At 44.1% G+C, this 18,230-nt stretch overlaps 1 protein-coding gene across 1 annotated transcript; it reads right to left on the reverse strand.

Moving 5' to 3' along the window:
• Positions 1–1,099: 1,099 nt before the first annotated feature.
• LOC119157893 (protein phosphatase 1 regulatory subunit 3E-like) lies at positions 1,100–6,589 on the reverse strand. Its single transcript, XM_037409270.1, has one exon. It carries the CDS (start codon positions 6,553–6,555, stop codon positions 5,599–5,601), a length of 957 nt encoding a protein of 318 aa, XP_037265167.1. The 5' UTR covers positions 6,556–6,589; the 3' UTR covers positions 1,100–5,598.
• Positions 6,590–18,230: the final 11,641 nt, after the last annotated feature.

Consider the following 18,230-nt stretch of genomic DNA (forward strand, 5'->3'; position numbering starts at 1 on the left):
TGCTTTACTAGATCAAAGTACATATGTTTTTTAAAAAAAGCACATCTCATCTCATATTTGACATTTTTCTTAGCTATATTCTTTGGAATCGCTAGTGCATGTGTTATTTCAAGCACATTTTTATTCTGCATGCTATTGTTTAATATTAAAAAACTAAAATTGAAGAGTTTTTCTGCCTTCTTCCCAAAGCACATAATATAAAATAAGCATTCTATGTTGCATAAAAATAACATCAGACCTTTCTCAATAACCAAAAGCTTAAACAAAAGCCAAGATAGCTGAATGAAGAGGATATTCGTACAAGATGGGGAAATTCAGGGTCAAAAATCCTCTCTGTAAAATAATTTAAGTGTCATGTTTATAAGGTGGATAAAGAAAGAGTCCAACCAACAGCCAATAGTTTAACAGCTCAGTATTCTCTTTGATATGGAAGATCTACATTCGAGTCCATACGCTGATTTAAGGAAGTTCTCTTACCACTTAGCTATTATAGGGCAATCCTCTCATATAAGCTGAACGTGAGAAAACCTTCCCACTTAAACAGCTATGTTTCCCTGAACATGTTTCATTTTGAAATGTCACCATTTTTCATTTCAAAAAAATACGGATCAGCCCTACATAAGGCTAGGGGGCTTTATTTTACAGCAAAATTGACTTAAACTATGTTTGAAAAAAGCTTAATTTCAGTGCTCAAAAATATTTTCATTTCAGCAAGTAATCCTTTCATATATCCAGAACACGTACACATAAAGTGCATACAGGAAACTGAATTACTGATGATTTGCCAAAAAGCCATGCAGTATAATTGGAAGGTAAAAGTCATTTTCTTCAGATATTCCTTACGGTAAGCACTTTTCTCTCATGATACAAACCGTGCAGACACATTAAATCCATCCAAAAGTTTTAACGATATATATTATGCAGATTCAGATAAATAACAATAGAAGCTGAAGAGACTATGTCTCCACAAATACATTTCATAAAAAACTAGAACTTCTGGTTTCAGATAGAATATATATTTAGAATATCTGTGTAAGAGGTGAATATGTACAATAAATATATTTTGTTATATTAACTATGGTCACAGTTGTTTGGTTGGTTGTTTTTTTTTTTTTTTTACTTAACTACATAAATGTTGAGGTCTAGCAGGAAGACATATTTCTGACTGCAAATTCTTTCACTGTAACATGAGAAAATATTACCAAATTCTTCTGGCTGCTACAGACACAGAATTCCTGGCACAGCTGTAAGTGTATCAGGAACTAGAATTGATTATTTTTAGTATAAATTTCATATTAACGACAAAGCCATTATTGGACTTTTGGTGAGAGAGCTAAGGAACACATGGGATTTCTTCCTAAGAAATGTTGAAAGGCACATAAAAATTTCAATATATATTTAATGACATGCTAAAAAGCTGATTCTGATATTTCTGTAAGTTACTTTACATTAAAATATAGAATTAGCAGATGCTTGCCTGTTGGCGCTATGGAAAAAGGTTTCATGTATCCATAAAGAGATCATGCTTATGCATGAACAGACATTTGTTCATTCAAGTGATACATTTTCCCCTCACATATGCTGAAACAACAAAGAGTGCGCACTTATTCTGTTCTTCACCGAGATACCCAGGCACACATATTTACATTAAAAAGTTACTTGTGAATGGCAAGAGGAGAAAAAAAATTTACCTGAAATTATGTACATATATTGAAAATACGTATGACAGTTTCAGTTACTGATTTAATGCTAATAAATAGTAATACGTTTAGCTAGCTGAAATTCCATTTACAGTCACTTGATAGTTCCAATTCCGTTTAGGATTTCTAATAATTAGGGTAGATTTCAAGAATATTGCCATGAAAGGCATATAACCCCATGCAAAAGATCTACCAGTTTAAGGGTGAAGCAGCAAACACCAACGTATATCAGACATACACTACAATTTGACTCACTGTATAAAGTATCATTATAGTGCACATAAAATAACATGGCACATTTCATAAAGCTACAACCTTACACAATAAATGACAGGTACGCTTTTACATCTGCAGAGACATAAGCAATGAGTAATTGATTTAAAAGTGAAGTACACGACCTAAGTATTATTGCCTTGCCTAAACCATTCTAGTATCACTTGGAAAGGAAGGTGGCATGGGCTCTATTCATGCGAATAAAAATACAAACAGCTGACATTTTTTTTCCCCCAGAAAAAAAGTTGGCTTGAAAATTTAAAAATATTTTACTTTGCCTCTGAAAGTTCATTTTGTGGAACTGTGTTCTTTAGACATGTGATTTTAAGAAGTTGTTTTGTTCCTGCTCCCATTGAAATGATTGATGTCCCGCCAACTTGAAAATTATCCTCTTCAACACAGGTCTTTCTCCTCAAAGTCATAATTTATGTAAATATTACATAATAACTATTTGGGATTTTTATTCCATCACTTTTTTTTTTTTTTTTTTTTTTTTTAATCACAATGCTTCTAGCATGCCACACATAGATGGCATCAGATTGAACTCTAAAGGATTGGAAAAACGTATACAAAGGCTGCCAGTGGAAAGAATACTTATAGCCATTGCAACTAGAGATGTTTTTGGAGATCTAGCTAGATCTTGCTTGGAGATAATTTAACGTGATATTAGTGAAAAAGTGTAATCAACATAGCAGAGCTTTGGCATATACCACTGATAGATTTCTATTAAAACACCTCAAACCTCTCCCACTAGATTTCATCACTAGCATTCTCTAGTCAAAGTTGACTGGCCACAACCTTACCTTTCCAGGCTTTAAAAAGTAGGTGTTTATAAATGCTTCTAGAAGACCGTGTCTTTTACTGGACTTGCACATATCTCATCAATAACCTGTGATCAAGTTCAAGCCTACCAAATTTAGTGCTGAGGACAGGCTTAACTGCTTGAAAGCTCAGGAGACTCTGTTTTTCAAAACATTCTTCTGGTATGCTACATCCTCAAAAGGTTTAATATTCAGATTCGTGTTTGATGAAAGGGGCCACAAATAAAAGAGCAATAATATATGAACAGTATTATAAAGCCATAGCCCAATTCTACCTACAAAATTTCAACTGAGAGCAACAGTAATTTCACCTTAGTCATGATCAAAAAAACAACCAGAAAGGTAATTACAACAACTTGCTAGCGTACTTGATGCACGTACATCCATTTAGGTATTCCAGATTTAAAGAGTTTAAGCCACAGATGCTATAAGGAGTTTTTTAAATGACTAGAGACCCGCAGATGCTGCATAAATCAAACAGCAATAAGCATTGCCATTCACTGGAAAAGAAGTTCTACAGTTATTCACTGTTAAAAATGGTTTTAGCACCATTTGTGCTTCTAAAGCCATTAAAACAGCAAACAGGAAATCCTGTGAAGTCTTTATAAGCAAAGTTGCAGTATCAGTTAGTTTAAAATGCATAGAAACTATATTTTTTTCTCCAAGCCTTTTCATCACTCTCTGTAACAGTTGTTGGTTCGCTATTCGGGTAAAAAAGGCCAAGCAAAAAAATGTTTCTGAAAGCTTAACACATACATAAAAAGGTGTTTGGCTATATTTCCACCAGATTTCAAAGTGCTTTCAAATGGAGACAAGTCCTTTTCCTTCTCTCCAGTATTAAGGCTCTTATAAAAAGAATGACTTTAACTAAAAGACACTTGGGCTTTCTTTACCAAATACACCACTTAACATGCTTTAATTATCACATTTTAAGACCCTAATTCTGCAATTGTAGCTTTATAAATGTGTCCTAGCAATACAGAGGATTACTGTATTAGAAGATTTGGGCCTTGATACTCTAAAATGTGAAATCCTCAGTAGATGACAGTAAATTTCATTTATATTCTGTTTCTATTAAAAACATGGGGATTAGAAAACTGAGAAATAAAAACCAAGCTACCAATACTACAGGAGAAGTCTTTCTATTGTTTCTATTAAATCAGAAACAGTAATCTAGAGAAATTAAATGAAATACTCTTTTTCCATCAAGTTTCCAGACTTCCCTCCCCCCTCGAATTTATAAGTTTAATTATTCTGACTGAACCAGACCCTCAGGAGACAAAAGTGCTCTCAATTCCCACCAAAGTGAAAAGGTTCCATGAACTCGACATTACTCAAGCTGCTTGGGACACTTAACCCTTTTGAGGGTTACCTGGAAAAATGCAGTTAAACACACTCCATTCCTAAACAATCTACCAAAGATCCAAAACGTCAAAGGCCTGATCTTACAGTCCTTCATAAGCAGATGATGACACTGACATCGGTTGTACCATTCTTAGAAGTCATATTCGTAGAGGTCCCTCACTTGCAAACACATACACACCTAGATCCTGGAAAATCAATACCCAGATTTGGCACCAGCACCTGTATTTAGCTGAACTCCTAAAAAGCAAGTTTCAAAAGGAAAAGACTACGTTTACTGTTAATGTAATTTAAAATATACTTTTGAAGGCAGAAGTCAGGATGCTCTGTAATTCTTGTTGATGTATTTTTCTACGGCAAGCTACAACTTTTTGCAGTTTGTCTGACTAAATTTAGCCAGTTTTGTGAAATCTGTCACTGAAATGACGATGAAAACTTTGAAGCATTTTGTTTTTCAGAAAGCAGGCTCCTGCACTGATACCTTAGCATGAGAGATGCAATTAAACTGTTAACAGGAATAGAACTGGAAGCGTTGCTTGGGATGCAGACTAGAATTATGGATTCAGCTCTTGCCATCTCTAGTTCCTCTGGTGCATGTTCCACGACTTTCCTGCTGACCTGACACAAGCAGCTTTATGGGCCCCTCCCTGCCGACACAAACATCAGATCCTGACAAACCTTTACGACAACATACCAGGTGAATTTTAAAACGGAACACTTGCTTTTTAAAACCTCTCAGTGGCTCGCATTCCTATGAGTATGCGACATTGTTTTGCTTTTCTAAAGATGTCTATAGACACCTGAAAGAGGGTTCAAATTTTTTAAAAAATTTCTGTTTGAACCGATCCACCATTTGCGACAGCACGATGGAACACAGGTACGCCTGGTGGCACCTGTACTCGTGGCTCTTTGGGTCCAAACCCGCTGCGTGCCGCTGGCCCCGGCCCTGCCAGGCCCGTCGCCCCGCGGGGCAATTAGCGGGAGGCAGCGCGGCTGCGGGCCGGGAGCGGCCCCGCCGGGCCTGGCTTTGCTTAAGCGGGATTAGCGGAGCAGGACGGCAGGGCGGGTGCCCTGTGACACTGCCCTCCGTGTCACCGCGGCCGGCCCCGCGGGGGTGACAGCAGCCGATCCCGACCTCCGGCCCCCGGGAGCCGCCGGCTCGCACCTGTGGGGTGACCAGGCAGCCCTGCGGCCCCGGGCGGCGAGAGCAGCCACGGCGCCCCCCGTCCCGGCCGGCAGGGCCCCCCCACCCCGCGACTGAAGGAGAGCATATAAATTATCGTCTGTAAACAGGGCTGGGGAGCACACCCGCCGGCGACTTACAGAGAGGCGGCTGGGGGGCCGCAGACCCCCGGGCGGGCAGGGCGGCGGGGGGCGCCGAGCCCTGCCCTGAGGGGGCGCCCCCGGCCCGCCGGGCTCCGCGCCCCCCGCCGCCCCCCGCCTCAGATGAAGTGGACCCAGGCGGTGCTGTCGGGGTCCTGCGGGAGGCCGCCGGCGGGCGGGCCGCGCTGCCGGCCGCGCAGCCGGTAGTTCGTACCCTCGTTGTTGTCCCAGTACTCGGCGCCGGCGACGCGGTAGCGGACGGCGAACTCCAGCGTGGCCTCGGCGGCGGCGGCACCCAAGGGCAGGAGGAAGGCGAAGCGGTCGGTGAGGCCGTCCGCCGGCCCGGCCGGCTGGTAGGCGGCGGGGACCTCGGCGCAGCTGGCCCAGCCGTTGAGCGTGTAGCGCACCGACACGGCCTTCTCGTACGCCAGGTTGAGGACGCGCACGGCGCCGCGCAGCCCCGCCGGCTCGGCCCGCACCCACTCCAGCCTCACCTTGTGCTGCCGCACCCGCTCCGCGAAGCCGGGGCTGGCGCCGGGCTGCGGCGGGAAGAGCGGCTCCAGCAGCGGCGGCGGCGGCCCGAACAGCACCGGCTCCAGCTCGCCCAGCGCCGGCGGCTTCCTGGTCTTGAAGAGGTCGGCGGTGCGCGGCGGCGGCGGGGCGGGCGGCGGCACCTGCGGCAGGTCGGCCTCGCAGAAGTGGCGCACGGAGGTGAGCTCCAGGCCGAGCGAGTCGGCGAACCGCACCGTCTTGCGGCGAGACGGGCTCTGCTGCAGCGCCGGCCGCAGGCTGCGGTCGCCGGGCGTGGGCAGCGACTTGGCGCGGCGGCGCTGCGTGGGGCTAGGCGGCACGGCGGGCAGCGAGGGCTCCCGGCCGCGGGGCGGCGGCGGCGGCTTCTCGCCCGCCGCTTCCCGCACCACGGGCGGGGGCGCGGCGTCGCCGTCGGGGCTGCAGCCCCCCTTGCACTGCTCGGCCAGGCTGCCATACAGGCAGGCGCTGCAGCTGAAGTTGCGCGGCAGGTAGAGCCGGGGCGGCGGCGCGGGCACCGAGGTGTGCAGCGAGCCCGCCTTATCCATGGGGGGACCGGCGGCCGTGACGGCGGCTGGCGCACGACCCGGGGCCCGCCGCCCCGCTGCGTCCCGGCCGGCCGGCGCTCCTCCTCTCGGGCCGCGGCGTGCGGCTGGCGGGGCGGTCTAGCGCCCGGGCCGCGGGCTCTGCCTCTCGCCTTCGCCCGCACCCAGGGGCAGAGCGGTCACCTCGGCGCGTCCCCGTCGCGGCCGGCCCCGGCGGATGCCGGCGGGTGCATGTGTCCGCGGGCGGCGGGACCGCGGCGCTCCGGCTGCCGCCGCTGCTGACGTGCCGGGGTCAGGCAGCGAAATACGCCCCGAGTCATCCTTCCTCCCCCATAGCTCCGCGCTCCCCGCCCGCCTCGCTGGCGGCCCCGCCACCTTCCCGTTACACCCCCGGCTGCCGGCCCCCCTCTCCCGCCGGCTCCCCCAATACCGCGCCTACGCCGGCCCTCTCATCCTCCTCCGCCTCCTCCTCCTCCTCCTCGCTGATGTTCTGGGTCTTTCCTCGAGGATCTCAGCCGAAAAGAGGAGGCGGGAGGGATTCCCCGGTGGAAGCATTAAAATTCATAGCGGCGCGCTCGCTCGTCCGATCCGTTACAGAAATAGCTGCTAAAGGAAGGAGCAAAGCCGGGCTCGGGGAGATTAAACGGGCCGGTAAGAAACAGCTGGCTTGCAAGTTGGATCTCGCAGTGTACATTTAAAGGAAGAAATCCAGCTAATCTGCTGTAATGCGTTTACAGTGCATCTGCTGAATAAAATACACCTGCCGCAGCCCTCCTACAGATTGCCATCGGTAGTAAAAGCGGCTCCGGTCTAAACACGGAGGGCTGGTTATGAAACACAGACCGCGTTTGTTCTTCGCAGGAGAGCGTTTACTAATTGCCGAGCGATATTTGAATTAATTATAGTTTAATGAAAAGCAGACTGGTTGCAGCCAGTTCAAGGAGCTAAAACACTATTTTAGTAAGCCGCTTCATTGGAGACTTTCCGTAATCTGGTACTCGTTTTTAATTAGTAAATTGCATTAAAAAGAGTGATCCCGCCGTCCTGCCGGAGACTGAGCCTGAACTGTGTTGACATGTGATTCTGATTTAGCTTCTGAGCAGGAGATTTTACACCTTCATTGTTTCACCTGCAGCACTTGGCGTTCCTTTGAAAGTCTTGGCAGTGGAAATGCCGCTGATGAGATTAAGAATGGGACAAGAAAACCCGATAAGGACCAAGAGTTAAAAAAAAAAAGCAAGCCACCAGAACACGGGGTAAAGTTCCCCACTGTCTCATATTAGAACCATCAGCTTTAACTCCTTTATTAATAAGTATGAAAATAACTCCTAGGTTATTGCTGCAGGGTTCCAAATCTTTTTAATGACAGATGGCTCATAAACAGGGCATGAAAAATTATGCCCATGAGTGTTAAATTTGATACCATTATACTTCCAGATGATGTGTCGTGTCATTGTCTTACATTCGCAGAATGATCATAGGCTTTGAAAAATCAAAGAGTAATAATGTAGGGAATTACATCTGAATTCATTAGCCCAGGATCTTAAAATTGTCTCACTTGTCCTTTAACGCACACTATGGGAAAGATTCGTTAGGCCTCTTTCGCGTGCTTCCCTCCCAAAAATAAGTACGTCAGGAAAATAACATGAACTCATGTTTGGGTCTTTTCAACTCATGCTAATTTGGGGGAGAAAAAGAACAGAGCCAAAAAATTGTTCAAACAGGCTTTAAGGCTACATGCTTTTGAATTATTTTTTAGTAATTTCTATCTGTCACGATGACAGTTTTCTAAGGAATTAACACTTGTTTTTGCTGATGTTAATTTCACTTTAAAACCAGTGAACAGTAAGAATTTTATTTTTTTACTTTAATATGGAAGATCCTTGCATTTTTAAACTATTGTGTGACTGTCAGAACTAATAAACTAAACTGGTTTAAACCTGATTATATATTCAGTCAGTTCTGGATGTGTCTTTATGGTGTATACAGGGAACACGACCTTACACAGTCAGGGTGCTTTAGTAGAGTTGAACTTCCCCTCTTCTGGTAATTTTAGTTGCCTAACTTCTTATCATAAACTTGTGTAATACTCTTGCTTTGGGGCTTTTTCAGGCCACCTCTTTTCTCCCACAACCTTGGTAATATTTCACAGAACAAAAAAAAACCCAACTCCTTTCTTCACTGGTGATTGTAGGTGATGCAGTTCATGTAACTGAGGTCTAAATACAGGTTCCCCAAAGTCAGTAAACCCAAGACTGGCACAAAACGTGAGATAATCCTGTGATAAGAAAGAAAAAAAACCCCAAACCAACACAATAAGCTTTGGACTAGCCAGGTCAAGGCAACATTAGATGCAGATGAACACCCATGTAAACTGATTGAACAAAGTTCAGTAATTTCAGCTGAGTTCAGCTCTTGTCATCATCAGGTAAAACCTGATGGCTCTTCAGCCTTGCAAGAGAGCAAGAATACTGTATGGGCAGGTCAGGAGTGGAGAACAGGGTAGAAAGAGACTTTATAAGAGCATGCTCACTGTAAATAACTTTACAGGCAATCCTTCTGGAATATAGTAGAAGAAAGCCACTTAAAGGCTTTTAAAAAATCAGAATTAAACGGTACTTAAATCAGCAAAACATCAACTCACCAGCTAATCCTGGAGGTGCTCACACGTTCACCTGCATTTTCCCTCAGACACCTCAAGTTCTGGCACACGTGGGGGACACCTCAGCCTTGCCTTCGTTGAGCCCTGTCACCATGTAAACTCCGGCAGAACCTTTAGCAAAGGTATTTCTCACTTTCTTTCTCTTGATCTGAACATTCCCACATGTCTCGCTGAATCTACCGTAGGAAGTAGGCTGATGCTTGCTTTTTACTCTCTTGCTCACTTGCCAGGGGTGAAGCTGTGGGAACTGTTACCCTTTCACTTCTGAGGGTGTCCTTGTTACTAGGCTGGTCTTGCGCCTCTGATGAATTTAAGATGGAGATAGTAAATGAAAGTTCCAAGCACTGAAATTTAACAAACACACGCAGACATTTCCTCAAATAGCCTGCAGCCTTGTGCATCCTTCTGTGATGTGGAAACTGTGGTACGAGTTCAAAATGGGAAGCATCAGACACCATTTGTAAGAGGAAGTTCTTTTGGTTTTGCCTGCTATAAATATTTGTACACAGCAAATGCTTCAATCCTTAGAAACGAGCAAGCGCTACCACACATACAGAAACTATGTATATATATATATACAGAAATATATGCAGTGGTAGGCATCCATACACCACCCCCCTCTCCATCTTAATTTAGTTCACAAAATTTTGAACACGTAAGTTTAGAAGTCTAATCTGACTGTTCATTTATAGTGCTATATTAAGGACATTATCCAAGGCTCTTTTCTAAATAATACTGTCAAAACCAAAGCTGATAACGAAGTCATTAGTACTGACCTAGCTAGCCCCTTTAAAGAAATACCCATTATCTTTTCCCTGGAAAATAGTATTACTATTATGACAAGATAATTTTGAAGGTGCCAGTAGGAATAGAGCAGACATTAATGTAAATTCTAGAGCTATACAGTGTTGCTCAATTATAAGGTGAGAAAAGCAGGTCTTACATTACAGTTAGTGTCAACAGGCTTAGAAAATGGCACTCAGGCATTGTTTCCATTCCTACAGATTCCTCTACCTTTGCAGATTTAAATAGCGTGATCATAAGATAACAGTTCATCCTAATAACATTTTTGTAGACCAGTCTCTGCATCTTCCAGCTGACATTGTAAAAAATATTAGACAGCCTCATTCTGCCTATGTAGTGCTGAGTGACCCTGACATTTCTGCTGTGCCAAAATGCATTTCAAATCCGTTTGATGCCTGAGAATTTCCAACTAACTGAACAGAGATGTTTTGTCCCCTCTTTTGTTGAGATTTAAATGCTTTGCACAGAAAAATGCAAAACCAATGGAGGAAATTTAACTGGGAGCTTTCTTCTGCTGCATTTACCCATTGCCTTGACTCCAGGTAATCTAGGAGAGAGTGGGTGCCAGTGCTGGGGAGCGTTAGGCAGAACTACGATGGAACCATTAATAGGGAGGAGTGTCTGAGCGCTGGGGCTTATCCAAAGTGGCCACTGTCACATGCCCACTTCAACTTTCCACAACAGATTTATTTTTAGTAATGAGAACTGTAGGAAGATAAAATGGATGTAAAGGCAAAGTGCATTATGATTACATCAGCTTTTGAGATGAAGTTGTGACTCAGTACGTGAATTGGAAAGGTCAGCTTCTACTCTCATTTGTGCAGCTCTTCTGAAGCAGATGAGTTATGTGGGCGTTACACTAGAATATCACCCAAGTTCAATAATCTGACATGACTACATGAATTTGACAATGGTATTTACACTGACAGTGTGTAAAGCCTTGCATGATACACTGGTTCTGCATGCTTATACTTTAAAAATACCTTCTCGCACTGTATTTTAGTCACATCTCAGAGAAATGCCAGGTAATAGAATTAGGTAATATACCTGAGGTGTATATATATAAAAAAATTAAGTAGTCTGTTAAAGAACAAAGTACCAAAACTTATCTTTACCTAACCAGGATATGCAGTCTTTATCTATTAAGATGAAAGTTGTGTGATTCACACAGTTGTATCAAGGACATTTGATGTCAAAGATCAGTGAATAATTTCCAGAAAGCTGCAAGTTCTGCTAAACAGAGATGTGACACTTGGAAAGGGTGCTTTGTGGTTGGTTTTTGGTTTGGTTTTGGTTTTTTAAGTGTCAGGATCTAAATGAAGATACGGTATTAACAACAAAATAGAATTGTGAGAGTTTACCTCAGTTCATGACCTTGTGATTCTGCCTTCTGTATGACGAAGCTCACACACAATTTTATTAGGAAAGCATTAACCGTCTCTGTTGACTCCTAAGTCATTGGCTTAGACTTCTGGAGAGAGTGTAAGCTAAAAAAAGACCCAATTAAGACTGCAGTGGAAAAGGGGAAAAAAAACCCCAACTGAACAGATACATCTCATTTGTGGAGAAGATGATAAAGAGCATTTAAAATATTTTTCTTATATAAATAGTTCAGCTATTTTTAAAAGGATTGAATGTTTTTACCAAGGATTAAGTAACAACTAGCAGGGCTGGCACTCTTCCAGTTCTAGAACTTCTGACATAGATTTTCATGCAAATAGCTGAATAAATGCACTTCAGGACGTCCCCAGATCCCATCCTGCTAAGAGTGCTTCTGTCCCACTCTTCATGTATGTTAGAAAATAACCGTAGGACTTCCTAGCAAATGCAGGCGGCGGTCTCAGTAGTGCTAATGATCTGAGACACAAAAATATGCTCACTGTATGCACGATTGTAATTTTTACGTTTTTTTTTTTTTTAATTTAAAGATCTGTTGTTCAGGCAGCGATTCGCTGTGATTATTTGGATTCCTTATATCGTAAGATCAGTTTGTCTCCTCTTTTTGTTGTTGTTGTTGTTTGGTTCTTCACCTTTCTCAGCATTTTTCTTCCCTTTCCCTCTGATTTGGTCATTTCATACCCATTTTTCTCACCCGCGCTCCTCTCCCTATTCACGTTTTTCAGCCCCTGTGTGGACGCTCCCGCCCTTCGGCCCCTCCCAGCACCCCCGGTTGTTCCCCCCGTTCCCGCTCCTAGACTGACGATTCACAGACCCTCGCTGCACCCCCCAGCCCTTCCCCACCGGCCACCCCCCACCCCAGCCGCCTCAGCCCGGCGGCCCCCTTCCCCCTACGAGGCTCCGCCGTAGCCAGGCGAGCCCCAGGCCCCACGGGATAACCTGGGCTCGGCAGGGACCCCCTGAGGGGGCGCCCCCCCGCCGCAGCGGGCCTCGCCCGCCATTTCCCCACAGGCCGCCGCGCGCCCCCCGCGTTGCCGCGGTAACCGCTGGGCGCGGGAAGGCGCCCCCCGCCGCCTCAGGCCGAGCCGCGCCGCAGCGGGGGCGCCTCAGCGGGGGCGCCGCGGCCGGGGGGGGGGCGGGAGCCGGCGGGGGTGCGCGTGTGAGGGGTCGCAGTCAGCCGACGGCAACCGCCACGTCCGGCCGCTTTGAAATCCTTTTGCTGGGATCGGGGCGTTTGTTCTCGTCAGCACGGTTTACACCCGGGGCGGAGAAAAGCGCCCACCGAGCCACTGAGGGGGGTGGGGGTGGGGCGCAGCGTCCGCCCGTGGCCAGGGCCGCGCCAGCGGGGAGATGAGCCTGGTCCCTCTCGGCCGGGGCGGGGGCGGGGGGAAACCGGCACCCCCAGCCCGCCCCGGGGGGTCTAGGGGCGCCCCAGGGCCTTCCTGCAGTTCAGGGGGGCCTCCGCTGCACACCCTAACAGCAGTGCACCCTTAGCCTGTGAGCAATTACAGTGACTTCTTACCTTGTACTCATAAGAAAATGCAAATACCTGAGTGTCCAGTTACATCCGCACACACTGTTCCTTCTACGTATTTCTTCCTACAATGCTCTGGCTTGGTTTAGATTTCACACTTTTCCCTATCACCAGGTGCAAGGCTGAGGTAAAACTGCCTCCCTCCCTGCCTGCTTCCAGCTGCGGAAACAAGCCAGGAAACGCATGGCAAATGGGACTTGCAACAATTGCCAGTTTTGCTTAGTTGCAATCTCTTGTCAACACCACAGGTCAAGAAGCCAAGACCACACAAAATCAAGCAGAAGGAGAAGGTGAGTGAAGTGTAGATGGCACAGCTGATACAGCTTTAGAAAAAGGAAGAGATTTCAACCCATCCTATTAAGTCTAACTGCTGTCTTAGAACATACAGCATTAAAATGGAGATATGTAACCAGTTAAAACTTCAAATGTTCCAAGGTGCAGTGAAGAACCTGCCAATAAAAAGAACACTGCACCTGGGACCTGGAAGAAGTGAAAAATCCAGAAGCTGTATGGCATAAAGGGATGAATGTGCTCAATGTGCTTACTCCCCATGGCTCTGAATCTTTCAGTCTTCACGTGTACTTCCACCTGTGGAAGATGCCACTCCCAAGGACACTTCACACCCTTCTTAGAAAAATACAAAAGCCATAATCTCTCAGAAGATGCTCAGTGGTACTTCAGCTGAGGTTGCTTCCTGTAGTCACAATACTAGAGCAACAGAGCAGAAGGGTGAAAAAGGAGCTGACATTGTGAATGATGAAGTGAGGGGACAAAACCCAGAAATTCATGAATCATCATTTATCTCAAGTCATATGGAGGTCTCATTCCTATAAGAAGATCCTGAGCAGTTATGCTGGCACTGTGCTCTTAGATCAGACAAGTATTGCAACTGTTTCTAATTCTATTGCTTTTAAAAAGAACAGCCATCCTGCCTGAATGCAGATTCCACATACAAACCAAAAACAACACACAAAACACGATGGCACCCAGGACTCTCTAACAGATAATGTCAGGAACAGGAATGCTGAGGTCAAGGCAGGAAGTGAAGAAAAACTGCAGGAGGTTCCACTGCTTTCTGGACTACCTTCCTTAGTCAGCCAGGCTGCGGGACCTGCAGTGCTGTCTAGACTGACCTAACATTTCTGTATTGTGGAACCGTAATTTTATGCTTTTTTAAAAGCTTGTTCGACTGTGAGGAAAAAAAAATAAAAATTCCTTGTAAGCAATGTGGGTATTTGTAGGTTTTGTAGATGCTATTAAAAGAATTATAAGCTGATGAATGCCAATTACTTTCATGTAGGTTTAGTTTCTTCCTGACCATAAGATAGATTCATTAGAGCCTTAAATAGCTTATTCTGCGGATGAAGTGCAACCTCTTCATTTAGATTCACTCTCAATGGCTGTGGTAGCCTAGCACAGTAATTGGGTATTTGATACTGCTGAGCACTGAAGCAAAGCCTAACATTAGGTACATTCTTAAATCCATGCCTACTCCGCAAGGCAGTTAATAATATTCTTAACTTAGTGCTAAAACCCTACTGAGTGTCAGACATTTGTGTACATTCCTTGCTAATTTGGCACCTAAAAGAAATGGAAATGACCTGGAAAGCAGACAGTGGTGGGACTGACAGGTATTTACAGTCATTTTTTCCATATTTGTGTAAGTAGATCCATTTGTTTAACTCTGTTAATGTGTTCTGTGCATTCCGATACTCACTTATTCTTGTTTTATCTTGTACTAAATGGAGGGATGTTCACATCAAGTTCTCTTTCGCTTTTGTGTTAAACAAACCCCAAAGTAAACCAGCAGGCTTTCCATAGATACATAAGTAACTGCATTTCAATTCAGCACTCAGGACAAGAGTTCCATGGCAACTTACCCTTCCCTTCTTTTGATGCTTTGATAAAAAATTTGGAATAGGGAACGGTGCAAGGCTCCCAATAACATGTAGTTACCACTTGAAAAGATGGAGGAATTCAGTTTTTAAAAATTATTACTTTACTAATAAACATGCATAAATGTAGGGTTTTTTTGTAGTTTTCTGGTATCAGTTTGTTAATTGTGTTCATCTTCAGGTATCTCAACATCAGAGCTAAAGAATTACCACTTTCTAGAGGCATAGTTTCAGTAAGTAGGTGATACATATTCTATGTATCTAAACACTTACGTGTTCATTCCTTTAAAAAAATGGAAGGATGCCATGGCTTCATGTCTTCACCCAATATTCACGTGAAATAACCTCTGAAGAATGCAGGAGCTGAGTGCCAGTGCAGTTTGCATTGTCTCCTAATACAAATTTCCCTGGGAATTCCATAGGGAAACATGGAAATCTTTTAGAACACTAATTTGTACGCCCAGGATCTTACAATTCTTTAAGAAGGGTATCTTTAAGTAGAGTGCCATAGCAGCTTGAGGTGCAGGATATGAGAACCATCGCACTGCAGGTTAGAACAGGGCCACCATTTGTCTGGCAGCAAATTTGACTTTTCAAGCGACGGTACCTCTGTTGGCGAGCAGAGTGCTGCCTACTGAACCGCAAATAAAATAAGCACCTACACCAGAAACAGCACAAGGCTGCTGACAGGATTAATGTCTTCTGTATCCCTTCACTCTTCCTAAGAACAAAAGCTAAACTTTTCAATCTCAACTGGCAGTAGTTTTTTGTACCCATTTGGTATTTTGTTGCAAGTCAAAAGGGAAAGTTATAAGGAATCTATTAAAAAGTTACAATGATCTATTAAATAAATAGGTCATTATAGTTGATACTATGACCTATATGCATCTTTTATATCTTTCAGTACTCTGGATATCTGAAAAATCACAGCCAGCAACTATCTGGAGCCAAGCTCTATCTTCGTGGTTAGTTTCCAAGAAATGTAGGGGTGGGTTTGGTTTGGTGTTTTTTTTTGTTTGGTTGGTTTGGTTTGGTTTGGTTTTTTGTAGTAACTTGTCAACAATGGTGCTACAGTTACACACATGCAATATCATTTTCACAGAACAGAGACACTAACACATCATTTTCTTCCCTCCTTTGTAGCCTTCCCCTTATGGTAGCTATTTTCTGTTTTTTCATATTTAGATATAAAATGCAAGCTCCACAAAAGAAGCATTCTTCACAAATAGCCCCTACATAAAAAAATCCACACGTACTTGTTTCAGTCTCAAACAAATCCATATATACTTGTTTCAGTCCCATTTTTCATTACACAGAAAATTCAAACATGTACGTATCTGTGTAACTAGTAACATTTTCCACAGTCCAGAAGGAGAGAACTATTCCCTCCCACCCAGACAACTGAAAATACTGCTGCTTCAGTGAGAAAACTGAAAAGTGAACTGCATTACCAAGTAACAGTAAGTAAAGCCAAACATGCTTGTTATAGTAACTATAAATTGCAGCCATTGCAGACAGTAAGTAAATTCTTTAGGACTACAGGAAAAAAAAATGTTTAAAGTTGCAGCGAAAACTATAAACTTTATTTCCACATTTTCCAGTGTTTCAAACCAGATAAGATTTTTGCTGAGGTTTTGACACTGTCAAATCAGACAGATTAGACAGAGGTTTTACTACAAGCTGATATTTCTAAGAACCACACTCGCAGATTATTGCTACAAGACCCGCAGCAGAAGACCAGAAAAGCTGCTAGCTGAAGGCCTAGAACATAAAGACACTTAAGCCATCATAAGTTTAACCAAGTTAAGTGCCCTTGAATACACCAGGTTCTCCAGGCACAGGAAACAGCAGCTTCTTGTTTACGCGTCAATTTTCTCCAGAGTAAAGTAATTCCCGTTCAAGGAAAGGAAATAAGCTCAGGGGCTAGATCAGCTAGAAGTGCTTCCTGTATTCAAGGTGCCAAAACAAAGCAAGTGAAAAGGGAACTGTTGACAACAATGTAAAAATACAGTGATGGAACACCTGAAAGTTAAATCAGAGGTTTTCCCCCTTTTGTTTTAGGTCCAAACTTCCAAAGGACTGATTCCAGAGAACTTGCTGTCAAATCCTGGAGCCAGAAAGAAAATTTGCCTCTAATTCCATTGTTTTGTCAGAAAACAATCAGCTTGCCAGCATGCAATTTCTCTAAGTGAAGGAAATTCAGGAACTAAACACAAACCAGTCAGGGATGCTTTCACTGCCAGTAGTAAGTGAACTCTCAGCAACAGCAAGCAAGAAAGTAGCTCAAAAATACGTGAGTCTTCTCTGGTCTCTAACCAGCCATTTTCTTCTCGTGTTCTCAATCACGATTTAAAGTTTGTCTTGCCTTTTACACTGTCTACCGTTTGTGAAAATTTCACGAGGATCAGTCTGTCAAAGCATCAGACTGTTGTTCATGGGCCAAATCTGTTCTAAGGAAAACCTGAAATAACGGCTGAACCAAGCAGAATCATCCCTACAATGGGAACAGGGCTACTATTCCTAAAAGGATAGTCAGCATCTTATACATCTGACTCAATTTTAAATGCTCTGAACAGGGGAATTTAGCTTCTAGGTACTTACGACATACTCCCCTCTGGAAATACCTTCCATATTTTACTACCTCTAGGGCTGAACGCTGCCTTGTGTGAACACTCACCTCAGTACGATGGGACTGAAAACAGCAGCCTGCTACACGGCAGAGACTGCTTCATGCACGGCTATAGCTGAGGCAATAGAACAGATGAATTTTCAGTCAAGGAGCATCTGCTCATTCACCGACTCTGAATTATCTAAGGTATACAGGTAACAGTGGAAATCAGCATTTTCTATCCTCCAACTAACAGAAAACGTTGGGATCGTTACTAAGCTTGGGAACTGTACAGGAAGACAAGGGACAAAGTATGGTCCATATTCCAAATGAACCTACTCTAGTTTTTTCTTTTAAATATTCATAGCGACAAACATTATTTTCTCAGTTATACAAAAAAACCTGCAAAATAATATAAGCTGTTAGAGAGGACCGTAATTTTCTAGTAGGATACTTTGAAAACTAATTATCATAATGCAGTTGAATTTCTACCTGATGTTATGACTCCAGAGATCTTGAAAATTACAGGAGGGGTGGATGGCAAGGTAGAAGAAGAACGCAGAGTAATCCTTCCATCCCGAGTCTCTTGTGGAAGACATCTGTCAGTGAACTGAAACTGCAGAGGTATTCTGCTGTGCACACGAGCTAATTCAATATGAACTTTTGCACACGCTGCGGAGAGGTTTGAGATGGAGCACCACTAGCGCAGGCAGCCTGGATGCTGCTGGTCAGAAGAATCCAGCCCTCCCTGCATGCATCAAATTCCACACAAAAGCC

Source organism: Falco rusticolus, chromosome 15 (genome assembly GCF_015220075.1).
Source record: "Falco rusticolus isolate bFalRus1 chromosome 15, bFalRus1.pri, whole genome shotgun sequence".
NCBI classification, from domain to species: Eukaryota; Metazoa; Chordata; class Aves; order Falconiformes; family Falconidae; genus Falco; species Falco rusticolus.